This window comes from Hyla sarda, chromosome 5, assembly GCF_029499605.1.
Source record: "Hyla sarda isolate aHylSar1 chromosome 5, aHylSar1.hap1, whole genome shotgun sequence".
Lineage (NCBI taxonomy): Eukaryota > Metazoa > Chordata > Amphibia > Anura > Hylidae > Hyla > Hyla sarda.
The window spans coordinates 290318856-290337869 of NC_079193.1; the positions used below are offsets into that span (position 1 = coordinate 290318856).

At 42.0% G+C, this 19014-nt stretch overlaps 1 protein-coding gene across 1 annotated transcript in view; it reads left to right on the forward strand.

The window, feature by feature from the left end:
• The window catches only part of RP1 (RP1 axonemal microtubule associated), a 284608-nt gene that overhangs the window by 258212 nt on the left and 7382 nt on the right, over positions 1–19014 (forward strand). The window contains exon 29 of the mRNA XM_056521929.1: positions 1092–1173. Within this exon, the coding sequence (XP_056377904.1) occupies positions 1092–1173 (82 nt within the window). The remainder of the gene's footprint in view (positions 1–1091; positions 1174–19014) is intronic.

The following is a 19014-nucleotide window of genomic DNA, read 5'->3' on the forward strand; positions in this document are numbered from 1 at the left end:
GAGTAGGGATAAATGGAAGCAAGTAGTAGGTCAGATTGATGGGGAAGAATGGAGGGAAGTATTCATAAATATTTCCCAATCATCTCTCAATGTGAACCATAAAACCTCTATGATAAAGCTGATACATAGGATCCCATATACGCCGGGGTTCTTGTATAAGATAGGAAAAAGACTTGACTCTAAATGCCCGAAATGTAATATGGAAGGCGCGGATTTGTCACATATGGTGTGAAGTTGCCCAAAATTGCTTTCCTTTTGGACAGGGGTATACAATATGGTAGAAACTAAATTGGGTATTAAGATAAGCTTTGATATTAAAACGGCCATTCTAGGGATATGACTTAGGATGCAGTGCAAGAACAGTGTTCTGATAAAGGCTTTTGGTTTAGCTAGAATAATTATTCTTAGGAGATGGTTTGCTCCCCAGGGCCCATGTTGGGTTGAGTGGCAAAGGGAAGTCCAACAAATGAGAAGATTTGAAGCTATTTACTATCAGGGAAAAAAGATAGGTCAAAAAGTTGAAAACGAGTGGAAGAAATGGGATGAGGCATCCTAGCTGGTAGTGGGTGGGGGGATAGGGGTGTGGGTGGGATTATTTATATTGTGTAAAGCGAATTTTGAAATGCATTATTATAATTTTGTAATTTGAAATAAAAATTTTAAAAAAAGTATTACAATTTGGCTCCATTGACTTTCATAGAACTGAGCTGCAGAACCCTCCTCAACCTGGAGACAGGTGGGGGATCATTTTTTGAAAAAAATTAGCTCTATTTTTCTATTCCCAGATAACCCCTTTATAAGATTGATGGCTAATCCTAAGGATCCTTTATGCAGTACTGACACCCCAACACTTATTCCTGCAGCTGAATCTGGTATTGTAGCTTAAAGCTCAGCCCAATTCTCTTCAGCTGGGTGATGTGCCGTACTAGACTGAGCCATGTGCACATATACCCTTCATTGTGCTGAATGGAGGGGGCACTATGGGTTGGATAGGTCATCAATATTAAATTCTGAAATAAATCATTTGAATTGCAGTCTTCAGGACCTGGGAATTGCTGTTAAAGATCTAACTGTGTATATTATTTATACAGGGAATGGTTGGTTCTTGGATAAAGTCATCATACAATATACAGAAGATGGAAATCTTCACAAAGTTCTATTTCCATGCAACAGGTATGTTCAACAACACAATGTAACACTACATAACAGATAATATATTTGTGTTCCATCATTTACACAATATAACATTAATCCCCTTGTGTGGCACCGTGGCAACATCATCCAACTGGACACCCCCAATTGATACTTACACTTAGATTCTCATCCTAATATTAAAAGTTATCCCCTATCCACAGGGAAGGGGATAACTAGCCGATCGGTGGGTATCCGACCACTGAGACCCATCAGGAGAATGGAGAAAAATGTCCCCTAAGTCAATGGCGCAGCAGCTTGAATGCATTGCCACCACTCCATTTATTCTCAACGAGCTACTGAACATTACTGAGTGTTCTACTTGTCAACGTTCAGAAGTTTCATAGACTAAATCGAGCTGTGGTTGAGCATGTGCACCAGGCCCAGACTGGCAAGATTCCTGGTAGGCCAGTCTTTGCCGCCTCTGTCAAATAACATAATCAATTCAACTAGCCCGACCACCTCACGCTGCCCGACACACTTGGCTAATGTCAGGCAGGGCTGGTCCCCTCTTGCTCCTGGGACTTCCACCTGCAGGGCTCGCCCCAAGCACTTCACAGCAGCTCCAGTCACTTGCTGTAGAAGGCAATATATGGAAAGTACTCTACACAAGACTTGATAGGAGGGCAAACAGTTCAGTCCTCTCACAATGTGCCTCTGTTTACTGTGTATGGTGCTGTATTCTTTTTGTACAGTGGTAGTGCTGGAGCTATATATGAGCTATATGTGGGGGAGAGCTGTATTAGGGCTGGTGGGGTTTGGGTGCCAGGGCCGCTTTTTAATCCCAGTCCGGCCCTTTGGCTCCATTCAGTGGTGGGACAACTGACGGACCGCTGTGATCGGTGGTTGTCTCCTGTGGATAAGGGATAACTTTTAGTATTGGGATAGCCTGTCTAAGTTTGCAACAAGCAGATCCATTGTAGATTTCCAGAGGAATCTACAATCATGATGTGACCATTATTCCATGATCGTTGCTGTGTTTGGGTTTGGATTTTGCATCAGTATTTATTTACTCATTTATTGAAGCTATTTATTTATTTACTTATTTAATTATTTATTCAGCTATCTATTTATTTACTTAAAGGCATACTCGGGTGAAAAACCACCGCTGGGGACCCCCGTGATCTCTGGCGCATCACCCCAGTCATCCATGTACGGAGCGAACTCTGCTCTGTGCCGGATGACTGGTGACTACAGCCTCCACGCTCCCTCCATTCATATCTGTGGGAGGAGGAGTGATGGCTACGTACTAGCTGTCATATTCCCTCCCATAATGAAAAAGGAGGTCCCAGCACTCACCAGAGCTTCAAGCAAGGTAGTTTTATTGTATATCCTCTGTGCTGTGCAGAGGAAGGTTAAAGACCGAAACATGTCCTGTTTTTGAGGATATACAATAAAACTACCTTGCTTGAAACTTTGGTGAGTGCTGGGACCCCCTTTTTCATTATGCTTTGATATCTCCCCTTGCACCACCAATTGCAGCTATGCCGACCTTACTCTTCTCCAAACATCCCCTACCATAGACATGAATGGAGGGGACGTGAAGTCATGAATAGTGTTGGGTGCGAATATCGCAAATTCGCGAATATTGAGAATATATTCGCTATATATTCGAAATTGCGAATATTCGCTTTTTCCCCCATATGCGAATATTCGCATATGTGAATATTTGCATATTCCGTTTTTTCACTTGTGGTCCCATTAGAATGATGCAAATACACTTGTCAGAGGTTATCAACGACAGCCCACCCCCTCACTGGTGTCTTCCTCAAATATGCGATTGTGCGAATATTCACATATGCAAATATAACGAATATGCGAAAAATATTGCAAATTCTAATATGGAAGAGGTGAAGATCCCCGGGGCTCCGGTTCACGTGTAAAAAAGGTGTGTTCGAGCGCTCACTCCTGTAGAATAGCTTGGCTGGGATCGTGGCAGTAAGAAGTAGCCGGACACGGTTAAAGATATAATAACCGGATTTTATTTGTATAGATCACAGATAACGCGTTTCGAGGGGTGGGACCCCCTCTTCATCAGATCAATGATGTGGCAGATGTGGGAGGCCACTAATTTATGCAAAAAAAGCCCGCGAAATTTAACAGCAATTACCGGGTACAGATTAAAATACAAATATGCATCTGTGCAATACAATTTCCACAGTGTTGAAGATGTCTCAAATCCAAAGCAAAACATAAATTTAAATTAAAATTTAACACATATTACAATTAACATGAATGGTGCTTGGATGGCAGATCAAATAAGGTATTACTGCTATTAGCCTGGCCTTCCGTTCAGGGAGCTGAGCAAGTAGAAAAATCAAAGCGCCGCTCTCCATGTTGCGGCGTCATCTTAAAGATAGAGGCACAACTGGACCCTGGTCTTCCCCTGTATGGGAGACCCCTCATCCAGGTGCTCGGGAGGAAATGTCCCAAATTACCAAAAAGTTCATAGTAGAAGCGCATATCCTGCGCTGGACCGATTTAACAAACACAGGCATCGGCATTGCAATAGAGCATATTCTATGCAGTAGTGCCGTAGTGTATATTGATGTCATTGATACATACATTTATATATATATATATATACACATGCGCAGTTGTACACACATCCTCCCATGTATTCTTCTTTGGTTGATTGCTGGGCTGGTGGGGGTCATCTTTATTGGTAAGAGGGCAGGATGACACATTCAGTGAATGAGCTCTGTAGCCTCATTCAGCCCATGGGGTTGGAGCGATTCCAGTCTGTAAATCCAATACATCTCTTTCTTTCCCAGAGCTTCCAGGCGATTGGTAACATGTGCTGGAATGTAGTCAATGGGCAGGATGGATGAAATTCCTGTGGCCCCATTGTGTTTGGTCGTGACGTGTCGTGACAAACCTTGAAACATAAATCCCTTTTTTATATTGCATCTGTGCTGGTTGAGTCTTTGGTGTAATTTCTGAGTGGTTCGACCCACGTACTGTTTCCCACAGCAACAGTTGATAAGGTAGATGACGAACTGGGATTGGCATGTCAGATGGAATGGTAGCTCAAAGGTTTCCCCTGTATGATGGCTTCTAAAATCAGTGTTCCGGTCCGCTATGATGTTGCAGCAGAGACATCTCTTCTTGCCGCATTTGAACACACCTTTTTTGAGAGTGGTCTCAGCGGTGATGCGTTTAGCTGGCCTCTGTCTTTTCAAACGGCTTGGAGCCAGCATATTCCTGAGGGAAGGAGCTCTTCTAAATGTTAGTAGGGGTTGGGTAGGTAAAATTTATTTTAGGTAGGGATCATTCTTGAGGAGACTCCAATGTTTTTGTAGGATTTTCCTTATGTTGTAATGGCCCGTGGAGTACGTTGTCACAAAACTGCTGTTCTTTTTACCCCAGTTGTGTTGTTGTTTCGTGTGTCTTTTGAATTTTTCTTTTTGGTTTGTCTCCTCTTGATCACACGAGGCCTCTTGGACTGAGGGTGATGACCCTGAAGCTATAGTGGCTGATGGCAGCGGTGAGGAGGGTAGACATGATTCCTGGGTGAGTGCAAGCGCTTTTAAAAAAGCATTCTCTACCAGAGTTTTAGGGTATCCTTTCACAGAAAATCTGTTCTTCAGAATTTTGGATTGATCAATGTAGGTACTGGTGTTGGTACAATTTTTCCGAACTCGGCGGAATTGGCCATAGGGTATATTCTGTTTCCATTTAGAGTAGTGTCCACTCAAAAAAGGTACATAACTATTCGAGTCAACAGTTTTGAAGAACGTGGAGGTGATGATTTGGCTATTTTCGTGAGTAATTTGTAGATCAAGAAATTCGATTTCTTTATCGGAAATGTTTGGTGTTAGGGTAATGCCCCAATCGTTGCTGTTTATTTCATGGATCAGTGTATGGATTTGTTCGGCTGTACCCCTCCAAAGAAAGAACAGGTCGTCTATATAACGTTTATATACGACTGTATGTTCCAAAAAAAGTTTGTTCTTATGGAGGAACTCTTCTTCGAATTGCCCCATGAAGAGGTTAGCATACGAGGGGGCGACTCTGGTCCCCATAGCCGTCCCTCTGGTTTGTTGAAATGTCACCCCGTTATAGGTGAAAAAGTTGTTTTTTAGGATTAGTTCCAGGCATGTAATCAGGAAGTCCGCCTGATTCTCAGGTATTTTTGTGTCGCTTCTTAGGTAGCAAGCTGTGCTCTTTAGTCCCAGATCGTGTCTGATATTTGAATATAGAGCAGACACATCCATGGTTACAAACATCATGTTTTCCTCCCATGCCAGATCTTTTAGTATAGTAATTAGTTGGTCTGAATTTTTGAGGTAGCTCTGCAGATTCTGGACATAAGGTTGGAGTATTAAATCCAAATACTGTGATAAGTTGCTCGTGATGCTGTCTATCCCAGAAATAATGGGTCTTCCCGGTGGGTGCTCTTGGTCCTTGTGCACCTTTGGTAGATGGTAGTAAAAGGGCATTTTGGGGTTGGAGATCCATAGAAAGTTTTTTTCCTTTTTGGTGATAACACCCTGCTTGACGCCATCTTCCAATATGGAGGAAACTTTCTGTTTTAGTGCAGGGAGAGGGTTACCATTAATCTGTTCATAGTATAGGCTATCTCCTAAAATCTTCCATGCTTCTTGATCATATTCCGTGTAGTTCTGTATTACAATTCCCCCGCCTTTATCTGCGGGGCGAATCACGATATCTTGGTTGTCCTTCAAAGATTTTAGGGCGGCTCGCTCACTGTTTGTGAGGTGGCCCTCTTTTGTTGTGATCTTACAGGTGTCAGGAAGACTTTTGAGGTCCTCGGCTACCAAATCATGAAATGTCTTGAGAAGGTGACCTTGGCTTTCCACGGGGTAAAATTTCGATTTGGCTTTCACCTCCGGGTGCACTCCGGGTATCACCGTTTCCTCCTGTGGATGGTATTTGGAGCTGACATTCGGCAGGGCAAAGTGACGTTGCAATGTGAGACGTCTTGTGAACCTATGAAGGTCCAAGAATAGGTCAAATTTGTTGGGGTGTGATTTAGGGCAATAGGATAAGCCTTTTTGTAAAAGGGATAGTTCCCCTTGGTTTAATAAATGGTCCGATAGATTAAAAATTTTTATCATAGATTCTTTAGAAGATTTTGATTCCATAGAATTCTTTATTCGTGTTTTCTTTTTGGTGTTTTTCCACTGTGCGTTGCGGGCTCCTCCTCTATTTCCTCTTCTAGTTTTCTTTTTGTTGGTTTTCGAGGTTGAAAGTAGTCCCTTATTGACCCGGTCCGGTTGGGACCTACCTCTAAAAAAGAGGAACCTGATTGGTTGGCTGGGATCCCATCCGGATGTGCAGCGGTGGCCACTGGAAGAGGGTAAGTATTTATTTGATCGTTTTTTTCAGAGAGATTTATAAGATCGGGTTCAGTTGGTTGTTTTTGGGGAACCGGATTCCTCTCATGATAATCTCCACAGGGTTGGGAGGATAGAGGATTGCTTTTATGAGAGGATTGATGGATCTCAGCTGTGATGGTAAAAGTGTGAAGGGAATCCCTTACTGTCTTTAGGAAAGGGACCAGGGCGTCTTCACCTGCTGTGGAATTATCTACCAGAACTGGTGTAGGTCCTGAAGGTAGGTGGGGTGGACTGGTATCATGAACTGTCAGTATAGAGAGATTCATGGAATTCTCTTTTAGCGGTGACGGAGACAGTTGTAAAATTGGTGTGATCTCCTCAATGTTATATACCATATCTTCTTTCAGTTTATCTTTCAAGCGTCTGATAGAATGCCTGATGTCCTTCATATGTTCCTCGACTTGATTGTGTGAGATCTTCGGAGTTTCCAAATCTTGTGTTCCCTTCTTTGGCTCAGTAGGGAGAACAGTGGTTTTTGGTGGGGTGATAGATGGAGGAGTAATCCTATTGTTGATATGGGTTATGGTGTTCGGCTTATTAGGGATGTTGGTATTGTTCTGGTATGTTTTCTTATTCTTGTCATTTTTGTTGGGGGTGTGGTGACCTTTGGGGGTGTTAGTTGATGGGTTCCTGGTGGTATAAGCGGAATTCCGCCAGGTAGATGTTCTTTTAGTGTTAGCCCCAGGGTGTTTCTTTTGTTGATGGTCTGTCCCCGTAGTGGTGCGGTTGGAATGGATTTGGGGTCTCCATGTTGTTCTGTTGTAGTTGTGGTAAGGTTTATTAATCCTCCTGGGAGTTGGGGTGATGGTCCTAAGCGTGTTCCTGTGTTCCGTGAGAACAGGTGATGGTGATGTTGGAACCTCTTCTTCTTCTTCTTGTGGGGTTTTACTTCTGTGCCAATTCCGGTATCTATTCCTGGATTTGTCCAATCGATCCCTTATGAGTTTCTGTGCTTTTTTGGCTATTATTTCTTGTTGGGCTTTGGAGATGCGTGAAGAGATTTTATTATTGAGTGCCCTATATTCTGTATGTGATGAAAATTGCTCCAGACCTGTTATTAGATCTTGTATTTTGATCATAGCATTTGTTTGCAATTTTGACCTCTTAGTTTTTATGTGATTAATAAGCATTTCAGAACATTTGGTTAATAGACATTCCCATTCATTTTTATACATTACATCATCTTTGAAAGTGGGGTCAAAGGTCAAGCGGAGCCCCCTCGGCGCAAGGCATTCATGTAAGTAAATATTCAAAAAATCAATGTCAACACTATGCCTTAATTCGTCTAATAATACATTTTCAAGATTATTAAACATTTCAGTCATTATCATTTTATCCTCAGATGCCAGAGAATCATGGTCACAGTCAATAGCCTGAGGTGTGACCTGTTCCGTATATTCCGCAATAAGTCTGCCACGGTCTGTGTGGCGTCTAGTAAAGTATTCCATGAGTGCAATGTGCTGCTAGTTAGTGTTTCCAGCCCAAACTTCGAAAAGGTAGAGGGCTCCCCGACACTTGACTTGCAGGTGCGGTTTTGAGAAGATGCTCGATATGCAGAAAAAATTGGAAACACAAAAGGGAAGCGCAACAATGTGCCGTAAAAGTTTTCAGATATAACAAAGACAAAGAGGTGAAAAAAACTTGCTCACCTTCTGGTGTTGTGCAGTGGGCACAACACCATATCGCGCTTGTATCCCGTTGCAAAGGGAATAGTGAAATCAGGGGGTGCAGCTCACACCGTGGCGTCCTGGGATTCCTGGACGTCTGGAGAATGCAAGAGGTGAAGATCCCCGGGGCTCCGGTTCACGTGTAAAAAAGGTGTGTTCGAGCGCTCACTCCTGTAGAATAGCTTGGCTGGGATCGTGGCAGTAAGAAGTAGCCGGACACGGTTAAAGATATAATAACCGGATTTTATTTGTATAGATCACAGATAACGCGTTTCGAGGGGTGGGACCCCCTCTTCATCAGATCAATGATGTGGCAGATGTGGGAGGCCACTAATTTATGCAAAAAAAGCCCGCGAAATTTAACAGCAATTACCGGGTACAGATTAAAATACAAATATGCATCTGTGCAATACAATTTCCACAGTGTTGAAGATGTCTCAAATCCAAAGCAAAACATAAATTTAAATTAAAATTTAACACATATTACAATTAACATGAATGGTGCTTGGATGGCAGATCAAATAAGGTATTACTGCTATTAGCCTGGCCTTCCGTTCAGGGAGCTGAGCAAGTAGAAAAATCAAAGCGCCGCTCTCCATGTTGCGGCGTCATCTCAAAGATAGAGGCACAACTGGACCCTGGTCTTCCCCTGTATGGGAGACCCCTCATCCAGGTGCTCGGGAGGAAATGTCCCAAATTACCAAAAAGTTCATAGTAGACCGATTTAACAAACACAGGCATCGGCATTGCAATAGAGCATATTCTATGCAGTAGTGCCGTAGTGTATATTGATGTCATTGATACATACATTTATATATATATATATATATATACACATGCGCAGTTGTACACACATCCTCCCATGTATTCTTCTTTGGTTGATTGCTGGGCTGGTGGGGGTCATCTTTATTGGTAAGAGGGCAGGATGACACATTCAGTGAATGAGCTCTGTAGCCTCATTCAGCCCATGGGGTTGGAGCGATTCCAGTCTGTAAATCCAATACATCTCTTTCTCAGACGCTTGAAAGATAAACTGAAAGAAGATATGGTATATAACATTGAGGAGATCACACCAATTTTACAACTGTCTCCGTCACCGCTAAAAGAGAATTCCATGAATCTCTCTATACTGACAGTTCATGATACCAGTCCACCCCACCTACCTTCAGGACCTACACCAGTTCTGGTAGATAATTCCACAGCAGGTGAAGACGCCCTGGTCCCTTTCCTAAAGACAGTAAGGGATTCCCTTCACACTTTTACCATCACAGCTGAGATCCATCAATCCTCTCATAAAAGCAATCCTCTATCCTCCCAACCCTGTGGAGATTATCATGAGAGGAATCCGGTTCCCCAAAAACAACCAACTGAACCCGATCTTATAAATCTCTCTGAAAAAAACGATCAAATAAATACTTACCCTCTTCCAGTGGCCACCGCTGCACATCCGGATGGGATCCCAGCCAACCAATCAGGTTCCTCTTTTTTAGAGGTAGGTCCCAACCGGACCGGGTCAATAAGGGACTACTTTCAACCTCGAAAACCAACAAAAAGAAAACTAGAAGAGGAAATAGAGGAGGAGCCCGCAACGCACAGTGGAAAAACACCAAAAAGAAAACACGAATAAAGAATTCTATGGAATCAAAATCTTTTAAAGAATCTATGATAAAAATTTTTAATCTATCGGACCATTTATTAAACCAAGGGGAACTATCCCTTTTACAAAAAGGCTTATCCTATTGCCCTAAATCACACCCCAACAAATTTGACCTATTCTTGGACCTTCATAGGTTCACAAGACGTCTCACATTGCAACGTCACTTTGCCCTGCCGAATGTCAGCTCCAAATACCATCCACAGGAGGAAACGGTGATACCCGGAGTGCACCCGGAGGTGAAAGCCAAATCGAAATTTTACCCCGTGGAAAGCCAAGGTCACCTTCTCAAGACATTTCATGATTTGGTAGCCGAGGACCTCAAAAGTCTTCCTGACACCTGTAAGATCACAACAAAAGAGGGCCACCTCACAAACAGTGAGCGAGCCGCCCTAAAATCTTTGAAGGACAACCAAGATATCGTGATTCGCCCCGCAGATAAAGGCGGGGGAATTGTAATACAGAACTACACGGAATATGATCAAGAAGCATGGAAGATTTTAGGAGATAGCCTATACTATGAACAGATTAATGGTAACCCTCTCCCTGCACTAAAACAGAAAGTTTCCTCCATATTGGAAGATGGCGTCAAGCAGGGTGTTATCACCAAAAAGGAAAAAAACTTTCTATGGATCTCCAACCCCAAAATGCCCTTTTACTACCATCTACCAAAGGTGCACAAGGACCAAGAGCACCCACCGGGAAGACCCATTATTTCTGGGATAGACAGCATCACGAGCAACTTATCACAGTATTTGGATTTAATACTCCAACCTTATGTCCAGAATCTGCAGAGCTACCTCAAAAATTCAGACCAACTAATTACTATACTAAAAGATCTGGCATGGGAGGAAAACATGATGTTTGTAACCATGGATGTGTCTGCTCTATATTCAAATATCAGACACGATCTGGGACTAAAGAGCACAGCTTGCTACCTAAGAAGCGACACAAAAATACCTGAGAATCAGGCGGACTTCCTGATTACATGCCTGGAACTAATCCTAAAAAACAACTTTTTCACCTATAACGGGGTGACATTTCAACAAACCAGAGGGACGGCTATGGGGACCAGAGTCGCCCCCTCGTATGCTAACCTCTTCATGGGGCAATTCGAAGAAGAGTTCCTCCATAAGAACAAACTTTTTTTGGAACATACAGTCGTATATAAACGTTATATAGACGACCTGTTCTTTCTTTGGAGGGGTACAGCCGAACAAATCCATACACTGATCCATGAAATAAACAGCAACGATTGGGGCATTACCCTAACACCAAACATTTCCGATAAAGAAATCGAATTTCTTGATCTACAAATTACTCACGAAAATAGCCAAATCATCACCTCCACGTTCTTCAAAACTGTTGACTCGAATAGTTATGTACCTTTTTTGAGTGGACACTACTCTAAATGGAAACAGAATATACCCTATGGCCAATTCCGCCGAGTTCGGAAAAATTGTACCAACACCAGTACCTACATTGATCAATCCAAAATTCTGAAGAACAGATTTTCTGTGAAAGGATACCCTAAAACTCTGGTAGAGAATGCTTTTTTAAAAGCGATTGCACTCACCCAGGAATCATGTCTACCCTCCTCACCGCTGCCATCAGCCACTATAGCTTCAGGGTCATCACCCTCAGTCCAAGAGGCCTCGTGTGATCAAGAGGAGACAAACCAAAAAGAAAAATTCAAAAGACACACGAAACAACAACACAACTGGGGTAAAAAGAACAGCAGTTTTGTGACAACGTACTCCACGGGCCATTACAACATAAGGAAAATCCTACAAAAACATTGGAGTCTCCTCAAGAATGATCCCTACCTAAAATAAATTTTACCTACCCAACCCCTACTAACATTTAGAAGAGCTCCTTCCCTCAGGAATATGCTGGCTCCAAGCCGTTTGAAAAGACAGAGGCCAGCTAAACGCATCACCGCTGAGACCACTCTCAAAAAAGGTGTGTTCAAATGCGGCAAGAAGAGATGTCTCTGCTGCAACATCATAGCGGACCGGAACACTGATTTTAGAAGCCATCATACAGGGGAAACCTTTGAGCTACCATTCCATCTGACATGCCAATCCCAGTTCGTCATCTACCTTATCAACTGTTGCTGTGGGAAACAGTACGTGGGTCGAACCACTCAGAAATTACACCAAAGACTCAACCAGCACAGATGCAATATAAAAAAGGGATTTATGTTTCAAGGTTTGTCACGACACGTCACGACCAAACACAATGGGGCCACAGGAATTTCATCCATCCTGCCCATTGACTACATTCCAGCACATGTTACCAATCACCTGGAAGCTCTGGGAAAGAAAGAGATGTATTGGATTTACAGACTGGAATCGCTCCAACCCCATGGGCTGAATGAGGCTACAGAGCTCATTCACTGAATGTGTCATCCTGCCCTCTTACCAATAAAGATGACCCCCACCAGCCCAGCAATCAACCAAAGAAGAATACATGGGAGGATGTGTGTACAACTGCGCATGTGTATATATATATATATAAATGTATGTATCAATGACATCAATATACACTACGGCACTACTGCATAGAATATGCTCTATTGCAATGCCGATGCCTGTGTTTGTTAAATCGGTCCAGCGCAGGATATGCGCTTCTACTATGAACTTTTTGGTAATTTGGGACATTTCCTCCCGAGCACCTGGATGAGGGGTCTCCCATACAGGGGAAGACCAGGGTCCAGTTGTGCCTCTATCTTTGAGATGACGCCGCAACATGGAGAGCGGCGCTTTGATTTTTCTACTTGCTCAGCTCCCTGAACGGAAGGCCAGGCTAATAGCAGTAATACCTTATTTGATCTGCCATCCAAGCACCATTCATGTTAATTGTAATATGTATTAAATTTTAATTTAAATTTATGTTTTGCTTTGGATTTGAGACATCTTCAACACTGTGGTAATTGTATTGCACAGATGCATATTTGTATTTTAATCTGTACCCGGTAATTGCTGTTAAATTTCGCGGGCTTTTTTTGCATAAATTAGTGGCCTCCCACATCTGCCACATCATTGATCTGATGAAGAGGGGGTCCCACCCCTCGAAACGCGTTATCTGTGATCTATACAAATAAAATCCGGTTATTATATCTTTAACCGTGTCCGGCTACTTCTTACTGCCACGATCCCAGCCAAGCTATTCTACAGGAGTGAGCGCTCGAACACACCTTTTTTACACGTGAACCGGAGCCCCGGGGATCTTCACCTCTTGCATTCTCCAGACGTCCAGGAATCCCAGGACGCCACGGTGTGAGCTGCACCCCCTGATTTCACTATTCCCTTTGCAACGGGATACAAGCGCGATATGGTGTTGTGCCCACTGCACAACACCAGAAGGTGAGCAAGTTTTTTTCACCTCTTTGTCTTTGTTATATCTGAAAACTTTTACGGCACATTGTTGCGCTTCCCTTTTGTGTTTCCAATTTTTTCTGCATATCGAGCAAATTCTAATATGGGCAATGCCTCTCATCACTAGTCATGAACACAGAAGCTCCAAGTTTCCATGTTCCGGACGCTGTTGCTGCCGGCCCAGAGATTACAAGGTCCCCATCGGCTTGACCCCTGCGATCAGACATCTTATTCCCTATCCTTTGGAAAGGAGATAAGACGATTATTTTCTGTGGAGTACCCCTTTAATTAAACAATTGCCTTATACAGTGGTCCCTCAACATACAATGGTAATCTGTTCCAAATGGACCATCGTTTGTTGAAACCATCGTATGTTGAGGGATCCGTGCAATGTAAAGTATAGGACAGTGGTCAACAACCTGCGGACCTCCAGATGTTGCAAAACTACAACACCCAGCATGCCCGGACAGCCAACGGCTGTCCGGGCATGCTGGGTGTTGTAGTTATGCAACATCTGGAGGTCCGCAGGTTGTAGACCACTTTTAGAGGAAGTTGTACTCACCTGTCCCTGCCGCTCCGGACCGTCACTGCTCGTCACCACTGCCCGGGATGTCGCCGTCCATTGTTGTCACCGCGTCCCCGAGGTGTCCCCGACGCTCCGGCAAGGCCTCTGCTTCCCCGGCATCCACGCTCTCCTTCGCCGCCATCACGTCGCTATGCACGCCGCTCCTATTGGATGACAGGACGGCGTGCGCAGCTACGTGATGAAGTCGATGGAGAGCGCCGACGATGCAGGGGATCCCGAAGAGGACGCGCCGGAGCCCCGAGGACAGGTAAGTGATCGTCAGCGGACCACACGGGGCACCGTAAACAGCTATCCGGTGGTAGCTGAAGCAGTCTGCGCTGCCGGATAGCCGTTTATGCAATGGCCCCGACATACAAAAGCATCGTATGTTGATGCTCTGAGAGGCCATCGCATGTTGAAATTATCGTAAGTCGGGGCCATCGTAGGTCGAGTGGTCACTGTACTTACACAATAAGTGGTTAAAATACTGTATAGTTAGTGCATCCTGAAAACATGACTGGCATGCTAGGGGATTGCATTGACAATTAGTTGTGTAATATACTTGGCAATTATTTCTAATATTTATAAGTCAGAATTGTTGGAAAATTAGGGCAAATATCATTATGTAGACCAGTGTTCACCAAATAAAGTCCCTCCAACTGTTACAAAACTACAACTCCCAGCATGCCTGGAAAGCCTTTGGCTGTCTGGACATGCTGAGAGTTGTAGTTTTGCAAAACTTGGAGACACCCTGGTTAAAAAACAGTGATGTACACAGTGTACTGCAGTATATGAATGTCATCTATCTTAAGAACTCAAAATTACATCTTCAACTGACTGATGGGTTATAAGTCTAATTTCACTCCATTGATCTGAAGTGCTATGATGCCTCCTAATGAAATGTGACATTGGCATTCATCTTCCGTGCCTTCTGGAGTGAGCAGCACTTTGTAGTCTGGGCTGAGCTCACTGACGGATCGCAGATAAATAATCCTAATTATTACTCCACTGTTGTTGCTATTATATACTTATTTTGCCAAACAGTGTATCCTTCAATAAGTTTTCCCACTACAAACATTTATGATATACTGTCAGCATATGGTATCAGTTACAGGGTGCCAACTGCTGGGATCCCCACCAATCTCTAGATAGGGGCTCTGTGTGCTCCATCTGCAGAATGAAAATGTGGGGAACAATTCTGCAAATACTGTTACACACACAAGACCACACAGCCCCAGTGCCCCATTGCGGTGTCAATCCTCCATGTTGGGTCACTGGTTTGGGCTCTGCGGCACTGGTACAGTAGAAGACGAACAGATGACAGCTCCTTGGACAGACTTCTTTTGCAAACTACCTGTTCATTAAAATGGTGTTTTACATCTCTAAATGTTGGGGTTCATGGGCCTAAGATCTTGGAATAATAAACTTTTCAATACACGTGCCTTAGGCTATGCTCACAGCTGCTGATTTTAAAGGCATATTCTGGCAGATTTTGTCAGCTGCATACAGTGTTGTTCGTACCTTCAAAATGGCTGACCCTGATGAATCCAGTGCATGTGACAGACCTGGCATTTTGTTGAGGTTTCCATTATTAAAGGGGCACTCCAATGGAAAACAATTATTTTAAATCAACTGGTGCCAGAAAGTTAAACAGATTTGTAAATTAATTATATTTACAAATCTTAATCTTTCCAGTACTTATCAGCTGCTGTATGCTCTAGAGGAAGTTCTTTTCTTTTTTAATTTCCTTTCTATCTGACTACAGTGCTCTCTGCTGACACCTCTGTCTATGTCAGGAAATGTCCAGAGCAGGTTTGCTATGGGAATTTGCTCCTGCTCTGGACAACTCCTGACATGAACACAGGTGTCACCAGAGAGCACTGTGGTCAGATAGAAAGGAAATTCAAAAATAAAAGAACTTCCTGTAGAGCATACAGCAGCTGATATGTACTGGAAGGATAAAGATTTTTAAATAGAAATACAAATCTTTTTAACTTTCTGGCACCAGTTGATATGAAAAAAAATTGTTTTCCAATGGAGTGCCCCTTTAAGGGGTATTATGGTATCATAAATTTGTTTATATTATGTTGTGGCACGGTAACAATAAAAAATAAGTGATACCCAACCTCCCCTACAGTTTTGTTCCAGCACCTTCCAGTCCTCCGCTTATTACCCATGATCCCTGCATCTGAGATGAGACGTCTTAGGGTATGCTCACACAGCAGAATTCCATGGAAATATTCAGCTTGGAAATTCTGCTGTAGCAGAGGCCTATTGATTTTAAATGGAATTCTGCTGCACTGTGCACACAGTGGAACTTCCATGGCAGATGTTTCTTGGAAGGAGGGACCATCAGTGATGAGTGAGTGAGCAAAATACATTGTAATAGAGCTATGGGGGATCAGGAGAGGGGAGGATCACTTACGTTTTAATTTTCCATGTCCCCAGCATAATACAAACAATTTGTGAATTCAGAATACCCCTTTAAAAATAACCAATTTGCAAGCGTGAACAGAGCTTTACTAATTTTCCACTATTTCTGCTATGACAGTCTACTTTGTCCTTTGCCGTTTGTTGACAATCCATTATTATAACATATTTTGTAAGGTAATATACATTATTATAACATAGTTTGTAAGGTTGTAAGGTTGAAAAAGACAAGAGTCCAACCGAAAACCCTACTGTATTATGGCTCCCAGAAGATGGTTATTTGGCCCCCTCGAGAGATATACTCTTGGGATACGTGGATTTACACTCCTGTCCTTTAGGTCCTAGTGTCCCCATTTAGCTCCACTTTTTCCTAAATTCGATTTCAATTCCATGTTCTAACTTCATCATCTTTTTTTCTTTTCTTCCTGACTTTGGGATTTTGTTAGTTGAAGATAACGTCTTTTACAGAGAGTAATATATACTTGTCAGTACAAGGTTAACAGAGCTTCTTGGAGAACTTAGACTCTCCCAATCTTTATTGTAAAGAAAATATTTTCTTCACAGGTGACTGGATTTTCAGGTTAATATCCCAATTTCTTGATTGCGTTGGGCAGAGGCGAAGCCGCAAGTCCAATAATGTTCACAAGCATTAGTGTTGAGCTGCATAGAACATTATCGAATTTGCGATATTTTGTGAATATATGGATGAATATTCGTCATATATTCGCAAAATTCGCAATATTAGCTGCCTTTTTTTTTACTATGCGCCATAAAATTTGCACATGCCTTCACCATAAAATTTGCATGTGCATGCACATTTTATGGTGAATGCACATGCGCATTCACCATAAAATTTGCATGCGCATGCGCAATATCACATGATAAAAGAGCTAAAAGAAGGGAGGGATCAATAGTCGCGAAAATGGAAGCAGGGAGGGATACTGTGAAAAAAAATTTGTGAATATTCGTAATTGCGATATTCACAATAAATATTCGCATTGCAAATATTCGCGTCCAACACTAACAAGCATACCATTTATGTGCAGGAGTGTCATATGTCTGCAGGAATTTTAACATTATTTCTAATATTATACAGTTCTGAATGCCTTCTTGTATTAGATGAATGCTTATTGTAGCAGCATCGCTGTATCTCTGCCTATAAAGAGTGGAAATGGGTTATATTTAGATGTTAAATGGTCAGTGGAACATGGTTGCTTATCTGCTGTCAGGGTTTGTGAGACGCCTCACAAGAGATGTAAACCTAATGAAGTAACTGGCGTTCAATGTAAAACTTCTTGTCAGAAAGAATTTATTCACCATGAATGAAGAACTTTAATTCTATGACAGAAAAATCGCATTATTTTTTTTTTTTTTCTTTTTTGCCCCCTAAGCAAGTTGAGCACTATGATTGATAAGGGATGAAAACATGAGATTATATGCTACAACATGTAGAAGTGTGCTTCTAGGAAAGTGTAAAACCATTTTCACAGTTCTTTATTTTCTTTCTTTGTCCCCTATAAAGTGTATTTGTATGTATTTCTTATGGGGCCCATATACTTTCTTTAGATGTCAGCCTAATTCTCCTTTATTCAAAAGTTCTTCCATACTGCCCCACAATGTGCATGTGTTTTCAATAAGGAGAGGGATAAAATGAATCCCCCCCCAAACCGGTTACTCTGTGGACTGCAGCTATTAGGTTAGGTATCCCTTTGCTTTATTTCTGAAATTTTTTGACCAGAAAAAGAACACAAAAAACTGCCTTGTCATATTTCACTCCTAAGATACAGTTTTTGCTGTATTTTTTTCCTTTGACATTTTTTTTCCCTGCGTTTTTTTCTTACCAAGGTATATGATTCTTTCATCATATGACTCAAGGATTTCTATTAAATAAATAGGGGGGCAAAAATGCCAGGACAAATGCCAATGTTATGGTGTCTTTTTGCTACAATAGGTGAAAAAAAAAACTCAAAAATGTTGTCCAAAAAATGTCATAGTTTCAGCATGCTGCAGTCTTGGAAAACTGCTACTAAGCCCAAAACCACAGAAAAATGCCAAAGATGAGTGAAAAAATGCCAAAGATGAGTGAAAAAATGCCAAAGATGAGTGAAAAAAATGCCAAAGATGAGTGGAAAAAATGCCAAAGTACAAATGAATGAGTTTGGCATTTCATAAATTCCTATTGACTTTAGGCTAATATATGCTTAGGGCAGCCCAAAGCCTGTACTTGGCAGGCTGTACAACCAGAGCGCCGACCTAATAGATCAATGTGATGCATATGCCATATGCACAGTATAAAAGCAATCTAATGATTACTTATAAAAAGCCCTTAGATTTGTTTATTATAAAAAAATATATAAATAGCAATAAGCCCACCGCTAATAAAAATTAAAATTTCCCCACTTTTTTCATTTTCCAAATAAGAAAGTAAAAATAATATTAGAAAACCTCACAGGAACAGGGCGATGAGTGGTGCTGTGCACCAACAATATACAAGGCTATTTTACCATTTTGGAAAACGTTTCTCATACATGCATAAAAGATACAGAAACTACCACTGTATCCCCAACGAGTGTCTAAGGAACTTTGATGCATTATATCAAAAGGAACTCTAGTATACTAACTGTATATCGATACACTATTGTACTAAGAAGATACCAGTTGGTAGCTTTGGCCTATTCCTTTAATTGTTATCTCAATATTTTACATTATTTAATTATTATTTAATTATAATAAATAGCCTATACTGCCCCGAGCAAGGGCCCTG